At 34.6% G+C, this 26,316-nt stretch overlaps 2 protein-coding genes across 3 annotated transcripts in view; one reads left to right on the plus strand and one right to left on the minus strand.

The window, feature by feature from the left end:
- The window catches only part of LOC123525305 (trichohyalin-like), a 67,024-nt gene extending 64,944 nt beyond the window's left edge, over positions 1–2,080 (minus strand). Inside the window, exon 1 of one of the 2 annotated variants that reach the window (XM_053537970.1) lies at positions 1,847–2,080. The gene's annotated coding sequence lies outside the window, so the exon portion shown is untranslated. The remainder of the gene's footprint in view (positions 1–1,846) is intronic. The other variant, XM_053537971.1, reaches the window with a different exon arrangement.
- LOC123525304 (protein FAM91A1-like) overlaps positions 1–25,778 on the plus strand; it is a 40,190-nt gene extending 14,412 nt beyond the window's left edge. Inside the window, exons 8-21 of the mRNA XM_045304242.2 lie at positions 75–181; positions 1,118–1,156; positions 1,481–1,590; positions 4,370–4,500; positions 4,916–5,004; positions 6,534–6,620; positions 9,165–9,364; positions 11,479–11,566; positions 11,864–11,974; positions 13,474–13,587; positions 13,833–13,896; positions 14,202–14,712; positions 16,467–16,536; positions 16,862–25,778. Of these exons, the coding sequence (XP_045160177.2) occupies positions 75–181; positions 1,118–1,156; positions 1,481–1,590; positions 4,370–4,500; positions 4,916–5,004; positions 6,534–6,620; positions 9,165–9,364; positions 11,479–11,566; positions 11,864–11,974; positions 13,474–13,587; positions 13,833–13,896; positions 14,202–14,712; positions 16,467–16,536; positions 16,862–16,978 (1,838 nt within the window). The 3' untranslated portion in view covers positions 16,979–25,778. The remainder of the gene's footprint in view (positions 1–74; positions 182–1,117; positions 1,157–1,480; positions 1,591–4,369; positions 4,501–4,915; positions 5,005–6,533; positions 6,621–9,164; positions 9,365–11,478; positions 11,567–11,863; positions 11,975–13,473; positions 13,588–13,832; positions 13,897–14,201; positions 14,713–16,466; positions 16,537–16,861) is intronic.
- Positions 25,779–26,316: the final 538 nt, after the last annotated feature.

Here is a 26,316-nt window from a genome sequence, read left to right on the forward strand (position 1 = left end):
ATCAAAATCTATCTCTTCTTGACTTATTGCTATTTTGATATGACACATATGAATTGATAATTATTTTTTTTCAGTACCACCCTTAGAGAATTTTGTGATGAATCGTGTGCTAGGAGATTACTTTGAGACGTTACTGTATAAAATATTTGTATCCATTGATGAACATACAACTGTAGCTGAGGTTAGTAATACAGTCTGCCTTATGTGACTTTCCTCAAGAATCAGGACAAAATGTCACATTAGGCTATGGGTAGTGTAAAAGTGAATCAACCACACATCCTTATGTTGTTGGTAGGAAATCCTGATTAAGATTGACAGGCTTCTATGTATAGTTACTGAAAACAGGTTAGGCTAAGGCAGTCTGGATTGTAATAATTACATCATATAGTGGTGTGGGAGACATATTGATTTACTCCAGTCTGTCTGTGTGTCTGTCTGTCTGTCTGTCCCAAAGCTTGTCCGCACTAGTCAAACATTTCTCATCCGATCTTCACCAAACTTCAACAAAATGTGTCTGCCAATAAGTGCTCAGCCAAGTTCAATAACTAGCCAAATCGGCCTAGGCACTCCGGAATTATGGCCCTTGAATTACCAAAAATGGATCCATTCGTCTAGACCATCCAGAGAAACTGGTCATTTTTCATTGGGCAGCACTGTCACAAAGCTTGTCCGCACTCTCAGTCAAACATTTCTCATCGGATCTTCACCAAACTTGAACAAAATGTGTTCGACCATAAGACCTCGGCCAAGTTCGATAACTAGCCAAATCTGCTTAGGCACTTTCGAATTATGGCCCTTGAATTACTGATTGGATCCATTTGTCTAGACCATCCAGAGAAACTAGTCATTTTTCATTTGGCAGTTGTGGGAGACATGCGCTTTTCTCAAAAGCATCTCTAGTTAAAATTGTTACACAATGTTAGTTTAATATTTTACAGAGTTACGACAGGCAAGCTATTATTTATTAGTTTCATCATATAGACCTTAGTACACCATCAGAATATTCTTCTTTTAGTTCTGGTCTGACTACATTACTGTTTCATTAAGATTTTGTTCCTGTGCTAGTTTATAATTGTGACATTTTTTCTGTGACTCAACTATCATTCCTCTATTTCAGCTATCTAATGTGTTGCAGATAGATTTACAACTAGTGAAGGTAAGAACTGATTAAGAGATATTTTTAGAATCTTTTTTTCATTAAGGTTTTATATATTCAGATTAATATTTTCATTAGAGACAAGTCTAATGTATATGTTTTTACATCCACTTGCTATGGTTGTCCAAGATTAATTCTGTATCAAGACTTCTGTGGGTTATCTACAGGAGTGAGGCATTAAATTTTTATTTACAGGTTCAGGTCTGACATGTTCACTTGATAATAGGTGACTTGTAAGCTTTATATCATTGTAAGAACATGATTACTTTGAAGTTAGGTACATACACACATATATATTCTCAGTGTGGAAAATTTCATTGTTAGATGGCAGTGTCAATGTATTGCCGACTTGGTTTTGCAAAGAAAAAAGGTGCAGATGTTAGTGAGGAGGAGCTGCATCCGTCTTGGAAAGAAATGAAACCTCAGAGTAAAAAGTAAGAAAAATAAAAATGACCTGAAATTCAGAAGAATATCAGTATGTTGGTTTGAAGATAAGATTTGTATCTGATACTAAATTTAATGATAAAGCGGACTAGCCAATTGTTTCTGACAGTTAGATTGTTTTTATTCAGTGTATTGTTACGTCTAAGTGTAGCAATTGCTTGTTACAGTAAGTAAAAGTAACAAAAATAAAAAAAAAACAGCAACTATTAACAATAACAAAATTTTATTCATAAAAGTAACAAATACCTTAAAAATGTCAAATATCTGTAAAATCCAATCTAATGTGCAAAAATAGTCCAAATCCTGGTCAAATTTAAATCCCAGAGTTATAATTCCAAATTATTCACAAGTCAAAAACTGTATTTAAGTATGTCCAGAGAATATTAATCCTGTTTTTAAAGATAAATTTTTAAAGCCTTAAAATGTATTATGTGCATCTGGTAATATTTTGTTATTAAGAAATACAGGAAAGTTTTTAATAACATCTGTAACTGTAGATTCTGCCCTGTCATCAGACTGCTCCCTATTTAATGCATCATGGAAGGTTCCAGAACTTTCATGTAACACTAGGAATAAAAAGAACATTCTGGAAAAACCAAGAACAATCCAGACTTTAAAAATAATTGTTACACCCAGTTTATTAGTATTGTGGTAGAACATTCTGGAACACCATAGAAAATGAAGAACTTATTTATATGATGTCTCAAAACTAGGTCAATAAACAAAGACTTATCAATAAAGTAAAGCCTAATACCCCAGTCACACATACGGTGCAGATAGTAATCCGTATGGATCTGTACCTGAGCCGTATTCAAAGTAGTAATCCGTATCAATCCGTACCAATCCATACTATGTTTCTATCCGTGGCTAGACGTAGCTATCTGCGCCATATGTGTGACTGGGGTATAAAGGGGGAATGACATACATAACAGTATGTCTTAATTAAATTGCTTTTGAATTACCATTCCAGCGTTGTATTAACTAATATTCTCAGATTGATCTCATTTTAAATTGCTGGAAAGAAAATTGTCATTTTGCAGGGGTAGAATTTAACCTTCTTTGCACTTACAAAATTTTGTGATCGCAAGAAATTTCACCTCACAAAATAACAACTTTACTCACAGTTTTATTCAACTGTTTTGACAGAAATTTTATATTCATAAATGCATGGTTATTTTTTTCACCACCATCTTGTGGAGTCTAGAGAAATTGTATATCAAAACTTTTAGATAAAATATCACCACTTAGTGTTATTTCTAGAGCGACGCAGCGGGGTGCCCCGCCCTGCCCCTTTTTACTGCCGCCACGCTGCCCTTAAAATGTGACCTCTTGCCATTGATCTTCTGCTAAATCCCTCCAATTTCCCTGTTGACATGCCTCAAGGATTTTTTTAATCAGCAAATTACGTCACGGCGAGTGCACACAGGTAATAAGAATCAATGAAGTGTTAAAACTAATTGATAAAGAGTATGGATCCTGTGAAATGTCAAAAAAGCGTTCGTAAGCGGCCAGCTGATTACCGAGCACGTGAAAAGTGCCCTAGATTTCTTTGTTCAAAATTTAAATTAGACCGTTGTTTAGTATAATAACAAGTATATATCAATGCAGTTTGATTCTACTGTAATTTAAACGGCCATTTAAACTAGAAAATGCACAAATTTTAATGAATGTCGAAAGTAAAAGTAAGTTTAGAATGTCCGTTCACGAGTCTTGTTACTCCCGATGTCGTATGCAATTTTTCCATATTTCCTTCAAAAAAGCTGACAGTCAGTGTATTTTTTATGATGAGAAACATCAAAATTTGAGGAACTATTTCTGGTTAACCCTAGTGGGTCTTGTAAACTGAGTAAAAACTACTTTCAGACAACATTCCAAAAGTGTACCAGTATCCGGATAGTATATTTTGGATATGCGTTTTAGTAAACTTTAACCTGACTGTAATAGCACTTTTCTGTTAATGAAATATTGATGAAAGACCTGATCAATACAATATGACTTTTGGTAATTATTAGTTTACAATGTGACCTGAAACAGGCCTTTAACTATGTTGTTTACAACATGATCTTGGTTTCAAGATTAAGCTTATATTAAGGCCCTCCACTATTTCATAGTCATATGAATATGTTGACATTCTTGGTGACATTTTTTTAAGAGAAAGGCTTGAATGGTTTAACCTAAACTATAAAGTAAGTAAAAAGCCTTTGTAAACTTTGTTACTGGTTTTGGGAAGATTTACCACTTTATTCTGTGACATTTCTTTTAAGTGTGCAATAAAGATAAATGGAATACATATTAACTATAGACATCTAGAAATGCAACTACTGCTATGATAACTTTCACGTCTAAAAAGGCACCCTGCCCCTTTCGGACAGCACCCTGCCCCTTTTTGGCAGCACCCTGCCCTTTTTGAGCTCTAGAAATAACACTTCCACTTGATTAAGATCTGTTAACCTGTCAAAAGGTTGTGTGCAATGTGTAAAACATATCAGCTGTCAATGCATGCTGTGTAAAACACCATCAGTGAAATTCATTGTGTTTTTACAGCAGATCAGAGCCGAAAGTTGAAAAAAGGAGTACCATTTTCATTCCCGTTTCAGCATTTTTGGGAATTTTAACTTTACAGATTAACAATAAGTTTTACCTAAAATTAAACTTGAAAGCTCTTTAAAATATTTCTTGTTAAAACATACCTTTGAGAAAATTTAAGGTTGACCAACTTTAAACTTTAAAAAAAATATATAAGTATACCAGAAACTGTTAACATTGCAGAGTAACACAGGACCAGCTGATTATAGACTGGGGGGATGCAATTGCTGATGTGAATGAAGCTCCACCCAACCCCTCACCTGTAACTAAACCTACAGTAGTCTCAGATCTGGTCAACCTGGAAACATCAATGGGTAAGTTCTTTCAAACCCAAGGTGTTTGGGTTGTAGTGAATGACAAACTTTCTGTTATAGAAAGAATGGAATGCTCCGAGCAAAAATCAGGTGCACCAATCAAGAATTAGGTATGAATCTGGTGCACCAAGTAAGATTCAAGTCCAGCAGGCAAAGTGATTAATTCTGAAATAAGCCCCAGGTTATACTATTGTCTACCACACTGGTCTGAAATAGAACTGTGACTATTTAAATGATATTATGATCATGTAATGTTAATGCATTTGTTTGATGGACTCACCAGGCAGTTACTTAATGTAGTTTTCATATATACAGGCATCTTTCACATTTTAGACTGTATTAGACTTGGGCAGTTACTAAAGGTATAGAATCACTTTAGTATACAGTTTATCACACTACTTATTGTGTATTGTAGATACAGTTCCTACTGGTGCTACAAAGAGAATAGCATTTCTGTTTGATTCTACCCTTACTGCCTTCCTCATGATGGGAAATTTGTCACCTGTAAGTAAAAAGACTATCATTTTTTCATAAGATATTTTTTGTGTTTATAAGGTTGAGTAAATTGTTTCAAAAGCTGTTATATGTTTGTTGGTTGAATGTGTTGTGTAACACTTTGTAGAATATAAATAACTGTGGATTTAGTTTGTCTGTAGGATATTTAGAGTATAAACAAACCATCCATAGTTTGTCTAGATAATAAACAATGGATTTAGTATGCCTGTAGAATATAAAACATAGCCATGTAGTCAGTATGTCTGTATAATTTAAACCATGGATTTAATATATCTGTAGAATATAAGCAAACTACATATTTAGTATGACTGCAGACTATTAACAAACCATGGATTTAGTATGTTTATGGTTATAAACAAGCCATGGATTTAGTATGGCTGTCGAGTATAAAAACAATGTATTTAGTGTATCTGTAGAATATAAACAAACCATGGATTTAGTATGGCTGTAGAATATAAACAAACCATGGATTTAGTATGGCTGTAGAAGATAAACAAACCATGGATTTAGTATGACTATAGAATATAAACAAACCATGGATTTAGTATGGCTGTAGTATATAAACAAGACATGGATTTAGTACAGCTGTAGAATATAAACAAACCATGGATTTAGTATGGCTGTAGAATATAAACAAACCATGGATTTAGTATGGCTGTAGAATATAAACAAGACATGAATTTAGTATGGCAGTAGAATATTAACAAGACATGGAGTTACTTTGGCAGTAGAATATAAACAAACCATGGATTTAGTATGGCTGTAGAATATAAACAAGACATGGATTTAGTATGGCTATAGAAAATAAACAAGCCATGGATTTAGTATATATAAGATTATAGGTTTCTAACAAGCGGCAGTGAGATAAAACTATATTTCATGAAACTGTCTATATAAATAGAGGATATTTGTTTGTTTTGAATGAATATGGAATATATCTCACTGAGAAGTGAGAAAATTTCAAATATTTTCACGAGCGCGTAGTGCGAGTGAAAATGTGAACATTTTCTCACTTCGAGGTGAGATATATTCAATATTCACGAAAAACAAACAAGTTTTCTTTTTATTTTATGCTCAGTTACGTTGAGATGTGCATTTTCCAGCAATTTTTATCTCTGCGCGGGAAACAGACGCACGTAAACAGACATGACGTCAGACGTGTTGTGACGTTAGAAAGACGCACACAACATAAAGTTCCATATTATTTTATTTTTTGCTGCATAACGTTATGAAATTCTCATTAAGTGAAATAATTTGAATCGAGAAATATGCTATAAAGAACAAAGTTCGACTACAATTTTCATCCTGTTTTAAGCAAATAATTTAAAATTTAGACACAATGTATGAGGGGGCGGAGCTCTTCATATTTATATACATGTATTAAACAGTTTTCAGTTTATATTTCCCAAATTTTGAACTATGAGTATATGACACTGAAACTTTCCACACTGTGAAAACAGGGATTTGTTCACTCTGTTTGTGAATAAGTAGCCTTAACTTACGTGTGTATATTACAGGGCCTGAAAAGTCATGCTGTGACAATGTTTGAAGTGGGCAAACTGAGTGATGAGTCTCTAGACAGTTTCCTCTCGGAACTGGAGAAGGTATGCTAGTAGGATGAGAGTATAGGTTACAGTATTGTAAGCCTCCATATGTAGGTCAGAGTTACAAGAAAACTACTTTAATATAGTAGTCGCAACTTGACCGCGATGGTTGACCTTAGGCTGATTATTCATTTCGATTATTTCATTATAGAAATCAAGGGTCCTTAGGGTAGCCGTTTATATCTATATGGAATTAGTCTGTATACAGTGCAGTATCAAAATATATATATTTACATTTGATCAGTTAAAACTTTCAAACACTTTAATTTATATTTACATAAATTTATATTTCCTTTTTCTCATGAAGCTCGTGTTTTACGTACACTCCTTTTCAATAATAGGTTGTGCCTCATTATGCATTATAATGCAAAGGTCAACCATCGGGGTCAAGTTGCGTCCACTCTATAATGTATTAGTTTTTGTAACACCAAATTAAAAAGAATTTGATTTATTGAGTTCAGGAAGTACTTTGATTGAGTTCATGTATTACTTTGAGCACAAGCAATACATTGGTTGAGTTTGGGCTTTACATTGATTGACTCCAGGCATTACATTGATTGAGTTCAGTTCTTTGCATTCAGGCAGGACATTGATTGGGTTAATGCAGTAAATTGATTGGGTGAGTTCAAGCATGATAATGATTATGTTCAGGCAGTACATCGATCGAGTTCTTGCAGCACATTGATTGAGTTTAGGCATTTCATTGATTCAGCTCATGCAGTACATTGGTTGAGTTCAGGCAGTAAATTGATTGAGTTCATGCAGTACATTGAGTTCAGGCAGTACAGTACATTGAGATCAGACAGTACATTGATTGAGTTTAAGCATTACATTGATTGAGTTTAAGCATTACATTGATTGAGTTCAGGCATTACATTGATTAATTTTGGGTAGTACATTGAGTTAGTTCAGGCATGACATTGAGTTCAGGCAATTCATTGATCGAGTTCAGGCAGTACACTGATTAAGTTCTTAAAGTACATTGAATGAGTGAGTTAAGACAGTACATTGATCAGGTGAAGACAGTACATTGATTGAGTTCGGGCATTACATTAATTGAGTTCAGACCGTTCATTGAGTTCAGGCATGACATTGATTGAGTTCATGCAGTACATTGATGGAGTTCAGGCATGATACATTTAGTTCAGGCAATACATTGAGTGAGTGAAGGTATTACATTGATTGAGTTCTTGAAATACTTTGACTGAGCGAGTTCAGGCAATTCATTGATTAAGTTCAGGCGGTACATTGATTTGAGGCTGAAATGCTAAGGGTTACAGTTCTGAATAGTGTCTCTATTACCCCAATACAATTGTTTGACTTTTAAGAACACCCACTTAATAACTTGTTTATTACTTTATTATGCCCCCCCTTCGAAGAAGGAGGGGTATATTGTTTTGCAGATGTCTGTCTTTGGGTTGGTCGGTATGTCGGTCGGTATGTAGACCAATCGGTTTCTGGATGATGACTCAAGAACGCTTGAGTCTAGGATCATGAAAGTTGATAGGGAGGTTGGTCATGACCAGCAGATGACCCCTATTGATTTTGAGGTCAGTAGGCCAAAGGTCAAGGTGACAGTGACCTGGAACAATTAAACATTTTCCGGATGTTAACTCAAGAATGCTTGGGCCTAAGATTATGAAAGTTGATAGGGAGGTTGGTCATGACCAGCAGATGACCCCTATTGATTTTGAGGTCAGTAGGCCAAAGGTTACCCAGAACAGTTAAACAGTTTCAAGATGATAATTCAAGAACACATGGGTCTAGGATCATAAAAGTTGATATGGATGTTGGTCATGACCAGCAGATGACCCCTATTGATTTTGAGGTCAGAAGGTCAAAGGTCAAGGTCACAGTGACCCAGAACAGTCAAACCATTTCCAGACAATAACTCGAAAACACTTGCGCCAAGGATCATGAAACTTAATAGGGAGGTTGATCATGACCAGCAAATGACCCCTATTGGTTTTGAGGTCAGTAGGTCAAAGGTCAAGGTCATATTGACGCAGAAGAGTAGAATTTTTTTTGCCAGATATCTAGAGAATGCTTTGGTTTAAGATCACATTTGATACAGAGGTCACTTATGACTGGTAAATGACCCATAATTATTGATTTAAGGTCAGTACGTCAGATGTCCAGTGCACAGTGACCAAATAATTTATGTTCCTTGTGCAGTTACTGAATGCATTAAGGGGGGCATTACGTGTTCTATGAGCTCTTGTTAATTTCTGAAAAAGACCAAAAACTTATAATAATTCTAAAAGAAACTACCTGGTGTAACAACCTTCATAAACCAAACAGTTCTTTAGACTACTCTGTAATTATGGCCAATTAAGCACTTGTTAAAATTGTTGTGCATCTGTGTTGCACCTGAAGCATTCAACAGAGAGGGAAACAGTTAGAACTGTTCATTCATGATTGATAAAATTAGCAAGAAACTGAAAATACTGACAAACTTCTATTTATGAAGAGCATTAGGTGATTACAGGATTTTATCTGTACTTGACAGCTTACACTGAAAATATCAACTTGTTATGATTGTAGGTTGGTTTTGAAGCTGAGGGAGAGGCAAGGCGTTATTTTGTTCATGCATTATTACTGAGAGATACTGTCAGATTTCTCCGTTATAACAAAAGCTTGTGTGCGGAGAATGAAACTGGGTCAGCAGTTGACCTTATACGATGTGAAAGTTTACTAAGTCTTGATGCTTCCACAAGATCTAGGGTGCTGAACAAAAATTACAGGTAAACTGAATTTTCATTTATCCCAAAAAAAAGATAACATGTAGATTGACTTTTAGGTAAATGATATTTTTTTTATCTTGAGTAAAAATAACTAGTAAATTGACTTTTCACTTGTCCTGAACAAAAAGTATAGATAGGTCTTGAATGAATATTACTGGTATAATTATGTCTCCCACCACACAGTCGAACATTTCTCATCCGATCTTCACCAAACTTGAACAAAATGTGTTTGACCATAAGACCTCAGCCAAGTTCGATAACTAGCCAAATCCACCCAGGCATTTATGAATTATGGCCCTTGAATTACTGATGGGAACCAATCGTCTGAACCATCCAGACAAACTAGACATTAATGATAGGAACCAATTGTCTGAACCATCCAGACAAACTAGACATTATTGATAGAAATCACTCATCCAAACCATCCAGACCTCCAATACATTACTGATCAGAACCATTTATCCAAACCACCCACACCACTTTGAATCACTAAAGGTTAGGCAGTTGTGGGAGACATGCGCTTTTCTCAAAAGCAGCTCTAGTTGATTTTTCACTGGCTTTGAACAAAATAACTGGCCAATAGAATTTCCATTGGTCCTGAACTGAAGGTAATGACAATTGATTACAAAGGTCCTCAACGAAAAGTACAATAATGACTCTACAGGCACTGAACAAAAAGTATAGGGAAGTTGATTTTTTGTAGGCACTGAACAAAATTACAGGTGAATTAACTGTATATAGGTTATGAATGAAAATAAAAGGTTAATTGACTTTGCATAAGTCCTGAGAGCAAAATTACTTGTAAACTGACTTCATTGATCTTTAACCAAAGTTACAGCTAAAATGACTGCATAGGTCCTGAACAAAAAGTACAGGAAAATTGACTTTATGTAGATCCTGAACAAAGTTATTGGTGAATTCACTTTATACAGGTCCTGAATGAAAAGTACAGGTAAATAGACTTAACATAGTTCATAAACAAAATGAACAGGTCATTTGACTCTTACACAGAGCTCTGTTAAAACATGTGTATTGATAGAAGATGCCATTGTCTTTGGAGTTATGAAAGGTTTGAATATAGCTGAGGGAGAGGGGTTCATGAAAGTGTCAGAATAATTAAGATATTCTGAATAAAATAAAAAGCAAAAAATGGTTCTTGACTGTTGAGAAAAAGGGGCAAATGTTTGTAAGAATGAGAGTAGGCCAGCACTTGTACTTGTATTGGCACTTGATAAGAATTTTTTGGTAGATGAATTATTCTTTATCATATATCAGTAAATATCCCTGCAAGCTACTGTTATGATATCTCTATTATATATCAGTAAATAGCCCTGCAAGCTACTGTTATGATATCTCTATTATATATCAGTAAATAGCCCTGCAAGCTACTGTTATGATATCTCTATTATATATCAGTAAATAGCCCTGCAGGATACTGTTAGGATATCTCTATTATATATCAGTAAATATCCCTGCAGGATACTGTTAGGATATCTCTATTATATATCAGCAAATATCCCTGCAAGCCACTGTTATGATATCTCTATTATATAGAGGATAATTGTTGGTTTCGGTGTAATATCACGATATAATTTCACCGAGTGGGCACCAAAAGTGATATTTTCACGAGTGGCGCAGCCACGAGTGAAAATAACAACTTTTGGTGTTCACGAGTGAAATTACCGTGATATTACATCGATACCAACAATTTTTCTGTTTATTTTATGTCTAAAACTCTACTTTTGCTGTGTTTATTTCAATAAAATGTCGAAATTTGCGGGAAATTTTATCAGGAAGCATCGCAAAGATGACGTCATTTTAACGACGTCATCGTCATATTGTTTCCGGCTTTCAGTACGCTCGGTAAACTTTTTGACGTTAATCCGGGTATCAGATTTGATAATTTTCACTGAGTGGCCAGTGAGTTTATCAGGATTTAATTCACCGTTATATTTCGATAAACCACCGAAAAACATAAAATAAATATCAGTAAATATCCCTGCAGGATACTGTTAGGATATCTCTATTATATATCAGCAAATATCCCTGCAAGCTACTGTTATGATATCTCTATTATATAATGAAGGTAATTGTAAATGCTGTATATATTTCAGTTTGCTAGTCTCAATGGCACCACTGAGTTATGAGATTCAGCCAGTGTCTAGCTGTACACCACAACATATAGGACCTGCTATACCAGAGGTTTATTCACATTCTTCTTTATATATTATATATTATATTAAAGATACAGTGCTTAATATACTGAAGATTTGAATACTATTTCAGCATCAAGGTTTCATTAAATACACTGGAATCTTAGAGTTAATGCTGAACAATGAAAATCAGGACAATAAATAAATAAACAGAATCATCTCAGGACTTGCTGTCCCCAAATATTTATGAACACACATTGCATTTTGGTGTAGGAATTCAATGATCTGCTTGTTGATGAAGAGTGTATGTATTATAATTGTGCTAAATTTCAGTATACTTTTGCAGGTGAATTCTGTGTGGTTCAAGTTGTATATGTACAGTCTAACAGGACATGGTCCACCATCATTGTTACTTGTGAAAGGAAAGAAGTTACGCAGAATACCAAAAATATTTCTGGTACGCTCTAAAGCTTGTGTATAGTGTGCTTTAGCATGAGTGTTGTGATCATCCTTGTTTGTTGTATTTACACCAGTCAACAGTTATACTATGAACACAGTATAGATTTCATTTCTTGAGCAGCCATCATGAAATTTCGAATGTATGTGGCCACAAGATCTCATTCAAGTTTGAGAGTTAGCAAGATAACTGTAATAATCTATAGAGTTAAGGGTCTTTGAATTGGTCAAAAGTGTCATTTTTAGCTCGACTATTTGAAGATAGGTAGAGTTATTGGACTCACCCATGCATTGGCATCCCGATTTGGTTAAATTATTTGTATGTAAGCTGGTATCTCAGTAACCACTAGTGGGAATGGATTGAAACTTCATACACTTATTCACAGTGATAAATTGACTTACATTGCACAGGTTCCATAATTCTGTTTTGCGGTTTACAAAATTATGCCCCTTTTTCGACTTCGAAATTTTGGGTTAAGGTTTTGTATGTAAGCTACTATTTCAGTATCCTAATGGGAATGGATTGAAACTTCACACACTTGTTTTATTTCATTATCTGATATGCAGTGCATAGGTTCCATAACTGTATTTTGCATTATTACAAAATTATTATTATTTGGACTTAGCAGTTTTTGGTCAAGTTTTTATATGTAAGCTGGTATCTCAGTACTCACAGTTGGGAATGGATTGAAACTTCACACACTTGTCTACTGTCATGAGCTGATATGCATTGTACAGGTTTCATAACCCTGTTTTGCAATTTTGCAAAACTATGCCCTTTTTTTGATCTTTATATTTATTCAATTGACAAGGCTTTTGAATAGTCGAGCATTGCTGTCCTCCGACAGCTCTTGTTCACAGAAAAGCTTAATTAACACTGTAGAGGGGATTTACATTGGTACATTAAACCTTGTCAGAAATGCCTTCTTAATACTGCAAACCCATAGTTTCTAACTGATACATAGGAAAGCTGATTAGAATGTTGTTTTAATAAAATCTAGATCAAGGTTGAAACTGGGTAATCTTGGGTTGAAGTTTTGATCACCAAGACGTCAAAGCATACAAACCTTGTTAAGGTTGTCCTGCATGTTTGGTTAACCAGAAGTAACAGCATAACCTCCGTACTTTTATCCACAATTCCTAGAATAATGCCTGAGAGCCATTATATGGCTAGCATAGATATTGCCAGGAATCTGTCATGTTCTGCGTATTAAGTGTTAAAAAGCCAGCACTGCTGTCTTCCTTGTGTAGGTTCTAATGCAATATAAATAAAAATAATAACATAAAATAAACAGCAATATATGTACTCCAATCATTTTTTGAGGGATTTTGAAAAATTTAGCACATATATACTTTTTTACAACACTTGTGCAATGTTAAGTCCAAACTTTTACTGAAATTTTATTGTTTATTTTCTTTATTATTATTTGAACAGTAGTAGAGCATTGATGTTGAAAGATTGCATTCTTACTTTGTGTAACTCATACATTTTTTCCTCAGGAGTATGATCGCCTCTTGGTAACAACTTGGGGTCACGACCCTGGTGTCATAGCAACCAGCAATATTTTGTTGACCTTGAATGATGCCCTCTCACATTCTGCTGTCTTTGTGCAGGTATTTATTAGGTTATTAAGTTATGGGCAGTTATATTCTGGCCAAATTTCATATTTGAAAAACAAAAATTATAACTTTACATCATTTTTTTGAAACATGAAATAAGTAAACAGTATTTTTTGTCAGATTGAAAGTAGTAAATCTTTAATCCACATGTATCTAGCTACAGTATGTATTTGTACTACCAGTTTAAATATAACCTAACCTTCACAAGTTTGTAGTTAGAAACTGTTTTTTTCTCACAGGCACATGGGTGGCAGTCCGAGGGAAGAACTGTACATGTCCCCTTTCCACTGGATACAAGTACAGGTATGCTGGATATTATATGAGCAATTTTGAGAAATCATTGAACAACGAAGATCCTGCTGTTTGCAGGGTTTATTCATACAGAAATTTCTTAAGTTTAATTCTAAAGTTTGCATTTTACAGAAGTATTAGGTTTTTTAAAAGCAGGTGCCATGGTTGAAACCATATCACTTATGTAAGAAATATTAAACATTTCAGAAATTCCTTGGTCCTTGCATGGATACATAACGTGCCACTCTTCTTCATTAGAGTTTTGCATATCCTCCGCTGTCTTTGAAAGGTCTATATTGGAACATTTTTTCTTTCAGGTTCCTTTGCAAAGAGTCATTTTCACAATCACTGTGCAATACAATCATTAAAACAAGAAATTGACTTGGAGCATTTATGTGGATATATTACATTATTAAATACTGGTCGAGAATCAAGAACTATATTCAAACATGATGAAGACGATGAAGACTTTAATATAAATATAAACAATTCTAATCCATTTGGAAGCTTGTCCGGCAGTATACATTCCTCTGATAGTGGGAACAATATTTTAGATGAACCATTAAATGGCCTGAAGGATAAATCGTCTGCTGCAATGCTGGCATCAGAAATTGATCTCTTGGAACAGGAGAGTACACAGAAGGGGGATAACTCTGATAGTCCAACTGAGAAACCACATAGTTTAGATCTCAAAGAGGAGACTGAAAGTTTGGTGGAGGATGAGTGGTGTTTACTAGACTGTTATTTTGGAATTCCTCTGTTTGAACCAAACATTAACAAACAGATATGTGATAAAGTGGTCTCGCAAGGATTATTCAATTCAAATAGGTATGATAAATACAACTTTGTACTTGAGTAATGTTTGAATGTTTGTCAAAGTTTTTTTATTTTCTCATTTACTACTGCATGTTTTAGATAGAGAGAATAATGTACTTCCTTCAATTGTTGTAAGTTATGTTTAAAGATCATGTATCAGAGAAATGTTATTTATAATTACACAATCCATCATTTTGCTCACTTCACAAGTGACAAGTGAGCTTTGGATCGCACGTTCTGTCGTCGTCGTCGTGTGCGTCGTGCGTCCGTAAACTTTTGTTTGACATCAAGCATTTCATGGACTTATGAAATTGGCAGAATGTCATCTTGTGATATCTAGGTCAGTTCGAAATGGTCACGTCCTAAAATCAGTCAAGTCTAAAAAGAAAAACCTGTGACCTCTCAGAGGCCAATATTTTTCATAATCTTCATGAAAATTGTCAGAATGTTCACTTGAGAATCAGTCAAGTTCGAAACTGGTCACGGGTCAAAACTAGGTCATAGGCTAAATAGAAAACTTGTGACCTCTAGAGGCCATATTTCCAATGGATCTTCATGAAAATTGGTCAGAATTCATCTTGATGATATCAATCAAGTCGAACGGTCCTGGGGTTAAACTAGTAGTAATCTAAATAGAAACTGTGACCTCCTAAGCCATATTTCATGAGATCTTCAGATATGCAAATGTTCCTTGATGATACTGGTCAAGTTCGAAACTGGTCGTAGGGTCAAACTAGTCATTAGTCTAAATAAAAACCTTGTGACCTCTCTAGAGGCCTATTTCTCATGATCTCAGAAATGGTCAAAATGTTCACTGATGATTAGTCAAGTTCGAAACTGGTCACGTGGTTAAAACTAGGTCAGTAGATCTAAAATAAAAAGCTGTGACCTCTAAGGCAATTTTTCATGAATCTTCATGAATATTGTCAAATGTTCACCTTGATGATATCAGGTCAATCGAAAGGGTCATGGGTCAATCTAGTCATAGATCTAAATAGAAACTTGTACCTCTCTAGAGCCATATTCTCAATGATCTTCAGAAATTGGTCGAATGTCACCTAGATACTAGGTCAAGTTCGAAACTGGGTCACGTGCAGTCAAAAACAGTCGTAGGTCTAAAAATAGGAACCTGTGACCTCTCTATCCTATTAAACAAAGAAGGCTGAAAAAGTGAATTATTATACAACAGTTCATCTGTTCTGACATCACAATTATTACGTCATAGCGTCAAACGGCATAGCGGCCCGACTGAAAAGAAACCAATTGAAAATGGGCAAATATTTAATGTATGTCGTCAAGGATGTACTTTAAAGTCCTTGGTAACGTGTTAGAATCGAAATAAAGTCTCTCATTTAGTGATTTGCTCTTGAATAAAATCATTGTCGTTCAGATGCGTATTATTATATCACCCGGGCTGCGCACTCGTGATATAATTCCTCCGCATCTGAACTCCAAACAATGATTTATTCAGCGACAAATCACTAAATGAGATATATTATTTCTTAAGCAAATTATATTTGCTTTTAATTTGTAAAATTTTCTCAAAAATGAGTATTGTTTTCACATCAGTTCTGTTTTGTATGACTGTACTTGTATTCATTTCAGATAAAATACTTCTTTTGATCTGCATAGGGTTAAAACTTACCATTAAAAAATCATGCCATATTTTGATCATAGACGCTGACACTTAGATACATTTTACACTTAATTTATTTAATTAAGTACAGATTTGAATTGCATCCTGACATAGCATTACTTTATTTCAGCTTGGAGAAATTGTTACATTCCAGTAGGAAGATGTCCCTGAGATTGTTGAACTTCATATCACAATATCAGGTTGATATTCATTTTTATACTCTATCAAAATTGTCAATGTAAAGTATAAAACATTTGATATTTAAGTAATATGTCAAGGAACAACATATTTTATGCATTTGAAAAATTTTGGAAGTGTTTAAATCTCCTAGTATTAGAAGCCTATTATTTGCCTACATGTATGTCCTTCTATGACAGGATTTTGAACAGTGTTTTAACATTGGAGTTGTTCTGTATTTTATATACTTCTGTTGTTTTTATTTCTATGATACTACATTAATTGCAGTTTAATCTGTTACAGCTATTAGAATTTACTCCTATAACAAGTTTAATTCTCTATTTGCAGGACCTTTTAAGTGGACCAGACTCTGATCCAATGGCATCACAGAAAGACCAGTGTGTGCCATACCCCACCCAGTGTCTAATCTTTAACAGTGGTGTTCTCAGCAAATGGGAATGCTGACACTTCCTATGTTTTACTTAGAGCTGACAATTTTCATGTTTTATCTTATGCTGGCACATTTGCTAGTTTGCTAGATATTGACAGATTTGTCGTTTGTCCAAATGATGACACATATGTCAGTTAATGCTTGTCATTCCTGTTTGTTGCAGTCATATTTGGCAGTTTAACTAATGCTAACAGATTTGTCAGTTTATTTGTGACTGACCTTGACTGCGTAATGAAAAATCTGTATAAAGTTCAGTACCACCACTGGTTACATGAATGCTTAAGGAAAATTGATATTCCTTAGCAGAATCCAGTGCTCGTATTTTCTCCATTCAATATAATGCATTTACTCAGATAGGTACAAAGTACCTGTAATCAGATAGTTATAAGTTACCTGTAAAATGTTGACTATTCTTCTTTAAAACATTAGACATTTTACAGGTAAGGATCTCATGTCTACACCAGTCAGCTAAATGGTAGACATCATATAACCATAAATATTAGCAAAGATCCTATTTTTACAAAATTTTATTTATGTAGCAGTTTAAATGATTTGATCTGCAAGATGCAGAACTTTGCCAAAACAGAATTTGTTAGTGTCAGCATCACAGTCAAGTACCAGTAACACACCAGATTTATAAATTTGTCTTCCTTTCTAGATTTAAGATGATACTATATGAAATAGATGAAACTTGACATATCTCATTTTCAGATGTGGGGAGATTCATATCCTTTATTTTGGAAATTATAAAATGAGCCATGCTATGAGAAAACCAACATAGTGGTTTTGCGACCAGCATGGATCCAGATCAGTCTGCTCAGCCTAGTCAGGATCCATGCTGTTCGCTGACGGTTTCTCTAATTGCAATAGGCTTTGAAAGCGAACAGCATGGATCCTGACCAGGCTGGTCTGGATCCATGCTGGTCGCAAACGCACTATGTTGGTTTTCTCATGGCATGGTTCAAATATACATAACCACATTCTAACTTGACTATTCAAAGAATTGTGAGAGCTATTCTGCTTACCCAGGCAGTTTTGCATGTAAGTTCTTATCTCGGTAACTATTGCATGTGATGGATTTAAACTTTACACAAGGCTTCCTCATCATGAAACCATCTGAAATAACCAAGTTAAATAACTCTTGATTGAATATGTTACTGATTATGGCCCTTTTTCAAGTTACGGTAAAACTTTTTCATGCAACTGTCAAGCTGTATCTCAGTTGGGATTGAAGCTTCACAGAAGACATGCTCATAAAATGTACTTACATACCCAAGTTAGATAACTCTTGGTTGAAATTGATTCATTTTATGGACCTTTTATGACAGATTTTTTATTGAAGTTTGCATGAAGATTGTTACTATTGCTGTATTAAATTTTAATTTGTAATAAGATAATTCAATTACGTAAGTCTTGCCTAGGTGTGGACCTTGTTAAACCTAGAAGTTGTTGAATAGTTGAGTGTGCTGTATAACGTACAGCTGTTGTTATGGAATATAAAGCACCTGTTTGTAGTCTGACCTGGACTGTTTCTTGTATCTTGGAATTACATCAGAAAGAGGTCAGATGTATAAAGTTGGGACCAAATAAAACTGTGATCGTCTTCCAGATTGAGGGTAAATAATCTATTGAAATGTTCAGTTCTGTTTGTCATGAATTTTCATAGCATTGGGATGAAATAGAATATATTAGGGTCTTACATGATTTACAGATAAAAAGAACTCTTTACATTCGATATTTCTAGTTATGTCACCCACCACATAGTGATATTTATTCTGCTTTTGTTTGTTTGAAGGGTGTGTTAAGTGACAGGAATTATTATTAAAGTTATATAAATTCACTTTCACAATTGTTTTTTTTTTGTTTTTTTTTTAGGAAGCTGTCTTGTCAAATTGATGAACTTGTTCTGATTGTTGAGAAAACAGTGTGACAGCAGAAGACTTTTTATAGAGAAAATATAATTTTAGAATGAGGCTCCATTATTCTTTGCAAGGTTGATACTTATAAGATACAAATGAAGAAAGTTATTTTACTGATGACCAATATTGGAAATGTTCTCTCTGTATATCAGTTAAATGTTTGTTTATCTAACTTTGAGTACAGACAGATCCTTATTACTTTCATGTTTGGTCAGGGTCATTATGTATGCTTGTTAATTTTTCTTGACTGCTTTTAGAAGACAGCTGTGTCAGTTTGGTAAGCAACATCAGATATTGCAATAGAAGGCCAATTTACATTTAAATGAAAAGAGACAGGCATGAGCTTGATGAATTAGAATGTGTACAAATAATGAAGATTCCCACTCAAATATATCTTTGCTATAGTTTCAATTATGATCGATAATTTGGACCAGTACATTGATTAGATTCCTGTGTGCTGATAAGATATTGCAGTTACACAAATAATGTAGTGCAGTTTGAATCTAGACATTGAAATACAGTTTAACTGAACACCTGTCATTGTGCCTAAGACATACAGAATACTGCAGTTTTGGAAGTTTGGAGTTTCCGCAGAAAAATCATAGAAAATCTATGGCTGGAAAAATGCTCAATTTAGCTTTAGCATTTATTTTCCAGATTTCTTCAATTTTGGTCTCAAGATAACTAGAAGTAAGGATGACTTTACGATGCTACAATTAAAAAAGAAAACAACTTCATATTATGTATATTTTCTGCGCATAATTGCTATGTATCAGACATTGTCTTTACATCTGTTTGTCTGTTAGCAATTTTGTTTCTGCTCAGTAACTTAAGAATGCTTGACCTACGATCCTCAAACTTGATGTGCACATTGTTTGTGGTCTGTGCATCATACTGGGAGTACAAAGCCCCTTTCTGCTCAATATCTTGAGAATCCTAACACTTCATAGGTACATTCATCATTGGTAGTTGAAATTGGTGGGTCTAAGATCAAAGTTACAGTTACTGTTACCTGAAAATACGTTTTTTGCTCTGTAAATCCAGAGAAAACCTTTACCTACTGTCCTCTTTTTTTGACAGGCACATTGCCCAAAGACAGCATTTGACACATATTGATCTTGAAGTCATAGGTCCATGTCACACTGATCATTAAATAAATTTAAAAACTGTTTCCTCTCAATATTTAGCGAGATTTCATCTGCGACCCTCAAATTTTGCATGGACATTGCCAGTCGACAGTATGTCACACTGACTGTTATTACAAAATCTTTTTTTATGTACAATATATCGGAAAAGACTTGAGGTATATCTTGGCAGACACATTGCAAATGAGCATTTAATGACCCCATACTGATTTTGAGACCGGTGAGTCTAAGGTTGAAGGGCACATTGCTTCAGGCATATTATGCTAAGGGGCGCTATTGTTTTATTTATTTTGTAATGTTCTTAATTCCATTAGTATATTTGTTACTTTGTGAAGGGAGATAATGGTTATCTTGTTTACAAAGTTCTAGTGCAATATCTAACCACATCAAAGTACATTGTAATTGCATTTTAGTCCTTGTCTTATTTTATATCTACATTTTGTAGTTTTGAGCAGTCACTCATTTTGAAATAGTGCTAATTTTGTAGAGCTGCCTATAAACTTATTATTTATTATAAGCATTTCATAGTCCTGGGCCAGTATTTGTCAGCATTTTGAGTATGAAACTTTGACTTTAAAATGTTAAATTTTCTTTTTTTATCTGTCTTAAATTAATACAGGATGTAATGAAACTTTACAGGAATATGCATTCTTTTGCTACATGCAGCTTCTTACCAAAATTTTGTCAGTATTGAGTTGCTGTAAACAAAAGTTATGATGATATGAATATTTGCCATTCTAAAGTCTCGAGTTTAAACATTGGTGAATACAGATCCTGTAGGTTCAGGTCCCGTGTTCGCAAAACATTTTCAGTCTCAGCTGAGTTTGATAATGAAACTTTATTTGTCATTTATATCTAAATAGCATGTTTAAAACAAAATTTTAAGATAATAACTCTTTGCAAGTGGCTATTCAGTATTGATGATCAGTCTCAGCTGGAATTTAACCCTAAAGTTTTAATAAAATTGATATTAAAATTTCCAACTCAAACTCAGCTGAGTCCGAAAAATGTTTTATGAACACGGGGCCTGATTGTTAAAATAAATATTACAAGGAAACATTCTCTATGTTTACCCTTTTTTAGACAGAGTTTTTGGCAGTTGATGATATATGTCACATAGCCTAACATTTTTGGCATATGTATTATAGTGTTTTGAAATTATATTTTATTTATTCAATTTTGAAATGGACACTTACTGGTCTTCAGAATGCTGTATGTAAAATATACTGTAATAATTGCATATTTTGTTACAGGCAGTAAAACTATGTTTATATCATGCAGAGGTAGTCAAGCCTCAGTGTTGATTTTACTTAATTAAAATTATGACCCCCTCCCCCCCCCCCACCCCCTCCACTCCACACACACAAACACTGGGGGAGACATATTGTTTTTGCCCTGTCCGTCCGTCACACTTCATTTCCAATCAGTTTGACCTAGAATGTTGTTGAAACTTAATTAACAGGGTGGCAGGGCTTATGGAGTAGACAACCCCTATTGTTTTTGGGTCACTCCCATCAAAGGTCACGGTCACGGGCCTGAACATGGAAAACCATTTCCAATCAGTAACTTGAGAACCACTTGACCCAGAATGTTGAAACTTCATAGGATGATTGGTCATGCAGAGTAGATGACCCCTAATGATTTTGGGGTCACTCTATTAAAGGTCAAGGTCACAGGGGCCTGAACATGGAAAACCATTTCCGATCAATAACTTGAGAACCACTTGACCCAGAATGTTGAAACTTCATAGGATGATTGGACATGCAGAGTAAATTACCCCTATTGATATTTGGGTCACTATTAAAAGTCAAGATCACAGGGGCCTGAACATGGAAAACCATTTCCGGTCAGTAACTTGAAAACCACTTGACCCATAATGTTGAAACTTCATAGGATTATTGGAAATGCAGAGTAGATGACCCCTATTGATTTTGGGGTCATTCTATTAAAGGTCAAGGTCACAGTGGACAGAACATGGAAATCCATTTCCGGTCAATAACTTGAGAACCATTTTACCTAGAACCTTCAAACTTCATAGGGTGATAGGATTTAAAGTGTAGATGGCCCTTATTGTTCTGGGGGTCGAGCTAAAGTCAAGGTCACAGGGACCTGAACATAAAAAACTCTTTCCAATCAATAACTTTAGAACCACTTGACCCAGAATGTTGAAACTTAATAGGATGATTGGACATGCAGAGTAGATGACCCCTACTGATTTTGGGGTCACTTGATCAAAGGTCAAGGTCACAGAGGCCTGAACATGGAAAACCATTTCCAATTCATAACTTGAGAACCACTAGGCCCAGAATGTTGAAACTTAGTTGGATGATTGGACATGCCAAGTAGATGATCCCTATTGCAGCCAACTATCAGTGTCTCTTTGACTTTCGCTCCTATCCCCTATTGACTTCTTGCCAATGCATTGGGGGAGACATGCGCTTTTCTGCAAAAGCATCTTCTAGTTAATATAATAATCTGTTTTGTAATTAGCTTTAGTTTTGTTAAGAATCAGATGTACAATACCCACATAATGTAACTTGGATTTATTTTGGAAAAATCGAAGCATTCATCAAAGATATGGTTATAAATGTAGCAGTATTGTTTATAATACATCAGCACTGCTGCTGTATTGCAGAACCTTTGTAGACATGGAGACTGTACTCACACAGAAAACCTTGTTTTCACTTAAGAAGAAGCAAATAGAAAATATATCACCTTAGATTTGAGCTATTGTTTTTTACTTGGGACATGGATTACTGCAAATTTCCACTTACTTCTAAAGGACTTTCAGCTATTACATACATATAACATGTATTATATAGATTAATAAGAAATGATTTTAGTTAGCAACATTTTAGATGATAAGTTGCTTTTTAGCAGATTATACCATATTAATGATATTTATTTTGTTTAAATTCTCTCAATCCTTTGTGATTGTATATAAGTAATATATCATTCTACAATTCTTTTTCAAGTCAGAAACAACCTTTTAATGGCCCAGGTAGTTACATAATAACGGTCATCTTTTGAATTTTTCAGTTTTGATTTTAAAGAAGTAAAATATAGATGTACCATTGTTTCCAGTGAGATGGATACTTCTTTGATGAATTTTATTTCCTAAAAGGAAAGATTGTGTACATTTGCAATGTAAATGAACATTTTAAATTGAAATGTGCTTGTGGTGGAGGAAGGAGTGTATTTGTGTTTCATAGACTCATAAATTGTATTGTTGCATTATTTTTTGATATCCTTAATCTTTAGCCTGCTCATTTTCTAAAAATGGATTAGTCCATCATTTAATTCAGGCAGTACCACTTGTTTATCAAAGGGGTGTTCACAGAAAATTTACTGACTGAATAGCGAACAGTGCAGACCATGACCAGCCTGCATGGACGTGCAGGCTGATCTTAGTCTGCACTGGTAGCAAAGGCAGAACCACTGGCCGACAGCAGGCTATAGGTTTAAGTGATGTTAAAGGTTTAACTGAAAGTTACTTGTTGCTGATTTTATTACATATATTTAAGTTACATTCCATATTCTGAAAACAATTATTGGTATGTTGATTTAGCTGTTTTTGAAAAGAAGAAAATTATTTAAACTTATAAATACTTTTACAGCTTTTCATGTGTATAATTTTTAGCTCACCTGAGCACAAAGTGCTTATGGTGAGGTATTGTGATCATGCTGTGTCTGTCGTCTGTCAAGACGTCCGTCGTCAACAATTGTGTTTTAACGACATCCTTCCTCCAAAACCACTGAATGGATTTTGATGAAACTTGGCCCGGATGTTCCTTTAGTGGTCCTCTTCAAAAGTTATTCGAAAGGTTCCGCTTGGTTGCACATAGGGGCCGCCAGAGCTAAAAATAGAAAAATCTTCAAACAACATCTCCTAAACCAATGGTCTGATTTTTAAATAATTGTACACAATGGTCCTCCTATCACTCTCTACCAAGATTGTTCAAATTATACTGATTCGTCAAATAACATGGCCGCCAGGGGGCATGGTCACTTTTCCCTATATATATGTTATATATGTAGTGGAAATTAAAAAAATCTTCTTGTGTGAAACTGCTGGCCCAATTTTAAAATAATTTTACACAAATGGTCTTTATGTGACCCTCTACCAAGATTGTTCAAATTATTCCGATTCGTTAAAAAACATGGCCACCTGAGGGCGTGGTCACTTTTCATCAACAATTTCTTTAAACAACATCTCCTCCAAAACCACTGGATGGACTTTGATGAAACTTTACACAAACAATCTCTGGGTACCCCTCTTTCAAAGTTGTTCAAATGGTTCCAGTTCATTGAACATATGGGTCTTTTTGGTTAAAAATAGGTTTTTAGCTACCACACTTTAAAAATCTTTTTCTCTAGAGCTTTGATATTTGGCATGTGATATAAGGGTTTAACTCTCTACCATAATTGACCAGATTATTGCCCAAAGGTCAAAAATGGCCAAGCCTCTGTATGTGACATGTACTTACTATAGGCTTTAATATAAGAAACTTTGAGAATCTTCTTCTCTGAATCAATAATAGCTAGAGCCTTGATTTTTGGCTTATGATATCAGAGTTGTACTGTCTTACTATTGCCCTAGGTTAAAGAATGTGTGTGACGGCTAACATAGAAGAAACCTATCAATACTTGTACCATTACATTATACAAACACACTTAAAGCCTTATACACAGGTGAGCGCTTTAGGGTCAGTGACCCTCTTGTTTATATGTAGCATCTTTATATGGTCCTCCCTGACTTTGTTGAAACAGTATAGCTAGGCCCATTACACCAAACATGCTGTGTAGCATCCTTGCATGGTCCACTGTCAAATACGATCAATAGTTTTCCATGGCCCGTTTTAGGGGCAGCCAGAGCTATAAATAGAAGAACCTTTAAACAGCTTTTTCCTTGAACCACTTGATGGAATTTCACCAAACTAGAACTGTAGCAATATTGTATGGTCTTGTCAATATTTTTCATGTGGTACAACTTGACCCATTTTAGGGACCACAAGAGCTGAGAATATAAAAGTCTCAAAACAACTTCTCTTTAAATGCTTCATGGACCTTCATCAAACCTGGCCTATTTCACCAGTGCATGGACCTTTCTCAAGTTTGTTCAAATGGGCCTGCTTAACCCCTTTAAGGGGCCAACAGAGCTAAAAATAGAAAAATCTTCAAACAACTTCTAATGAAAGTAATCTTAATCAAACATGTTCTATAGCAGCTTTGCATGAAATTTTCTTTATTTTTGTTCAGATGGTTCTGGTTATTAGGGACTGCCACTTCTTCACATGAACCACTTAAAATATCTTTGCAAAACTTTGTTTGTAGAACCTTTGATGGACCTTTTTCAGTTTTATTCAAATGTTCCTGTCTGACCGAAGGTAGGGACTGCCTTAGCTGAAATATGAAAAATATCTTTATACATCTTCTCATGAACTTGATGGACCAAACTTTATTGGTTGGAATTCTCTCAAGATTCTAGGGGCAGCAGAAAGTAGAAAAAAAAACTTTACATTTCTTTCAAGGGACTGCTTTATGGATGGTCACCAAACTTAGCAAGGTCAAAGTCCTCCTCAGATGAGCGACTTGGGCCTATCATTCAGTGACATAGGGAGCATGTAATTCAGTGCCATAGATATGCTTGACTATCAGATGATATGTCTTGCATCAAAGTCCATGCATGATATACAAAACTTGCATTTATTAACTCTGTTATTATACATTCAAATAAAAGCAAAAGAAGATTATGTTTTGTTCTGACATTATCATTTTTTTTTCAAGAAACTTTCATTAATTTCCATCTTACATGGTTCACCAGTGTATTGGAAAAGTCTGGAAAATTTGTTTAACAAAGTTATAAAACTGGTATGTGTGAAGATATGTCTGGTTATGTGCAATGCATTTTATTACATATTTCTGCACACACTGTTACATATACTTGATAATGAATATCCCCACAGAGATCTTTATGAGAACATAAATAACAGAGAATGTAAGGAAATTCTGTTTCTAACATAAACAAATTTATGGAATTGCAACTTCTAATTATTATACCAGGTTATGTGCAATACATTTTGTTACATATTTCTGTACCTATTATACTTGATAATGAACAGCCCCACAGATACCTCTACCACAACATACAAAATGTCTTAACAGAAAGAGTAAGGAAATTCTGAATTCTGTAACATTCACAAATTTATGGAATTGTAAATTCTAGAAATCCTGAGGAAAATAATTCTGTTATTTAAGAGAAAGTCTTAAGGCTTTTCCAACAAATTT

This window comes from Mercenaria mercenaria, chromosome 3 (assembly GCF_021730395.1).
Source record: "Mercenaria mercenaria strain notata chromosome 3, MADL_Memer_1, whole genome shotgun sequence".
Taxonomy (NCBI): domain Eukaryota; kingdom Metazoa; phylum Mollusca; class Bivalvia; order Venerida; family Veneridae; genus Mercenaria; species Mercenaria mercenaria.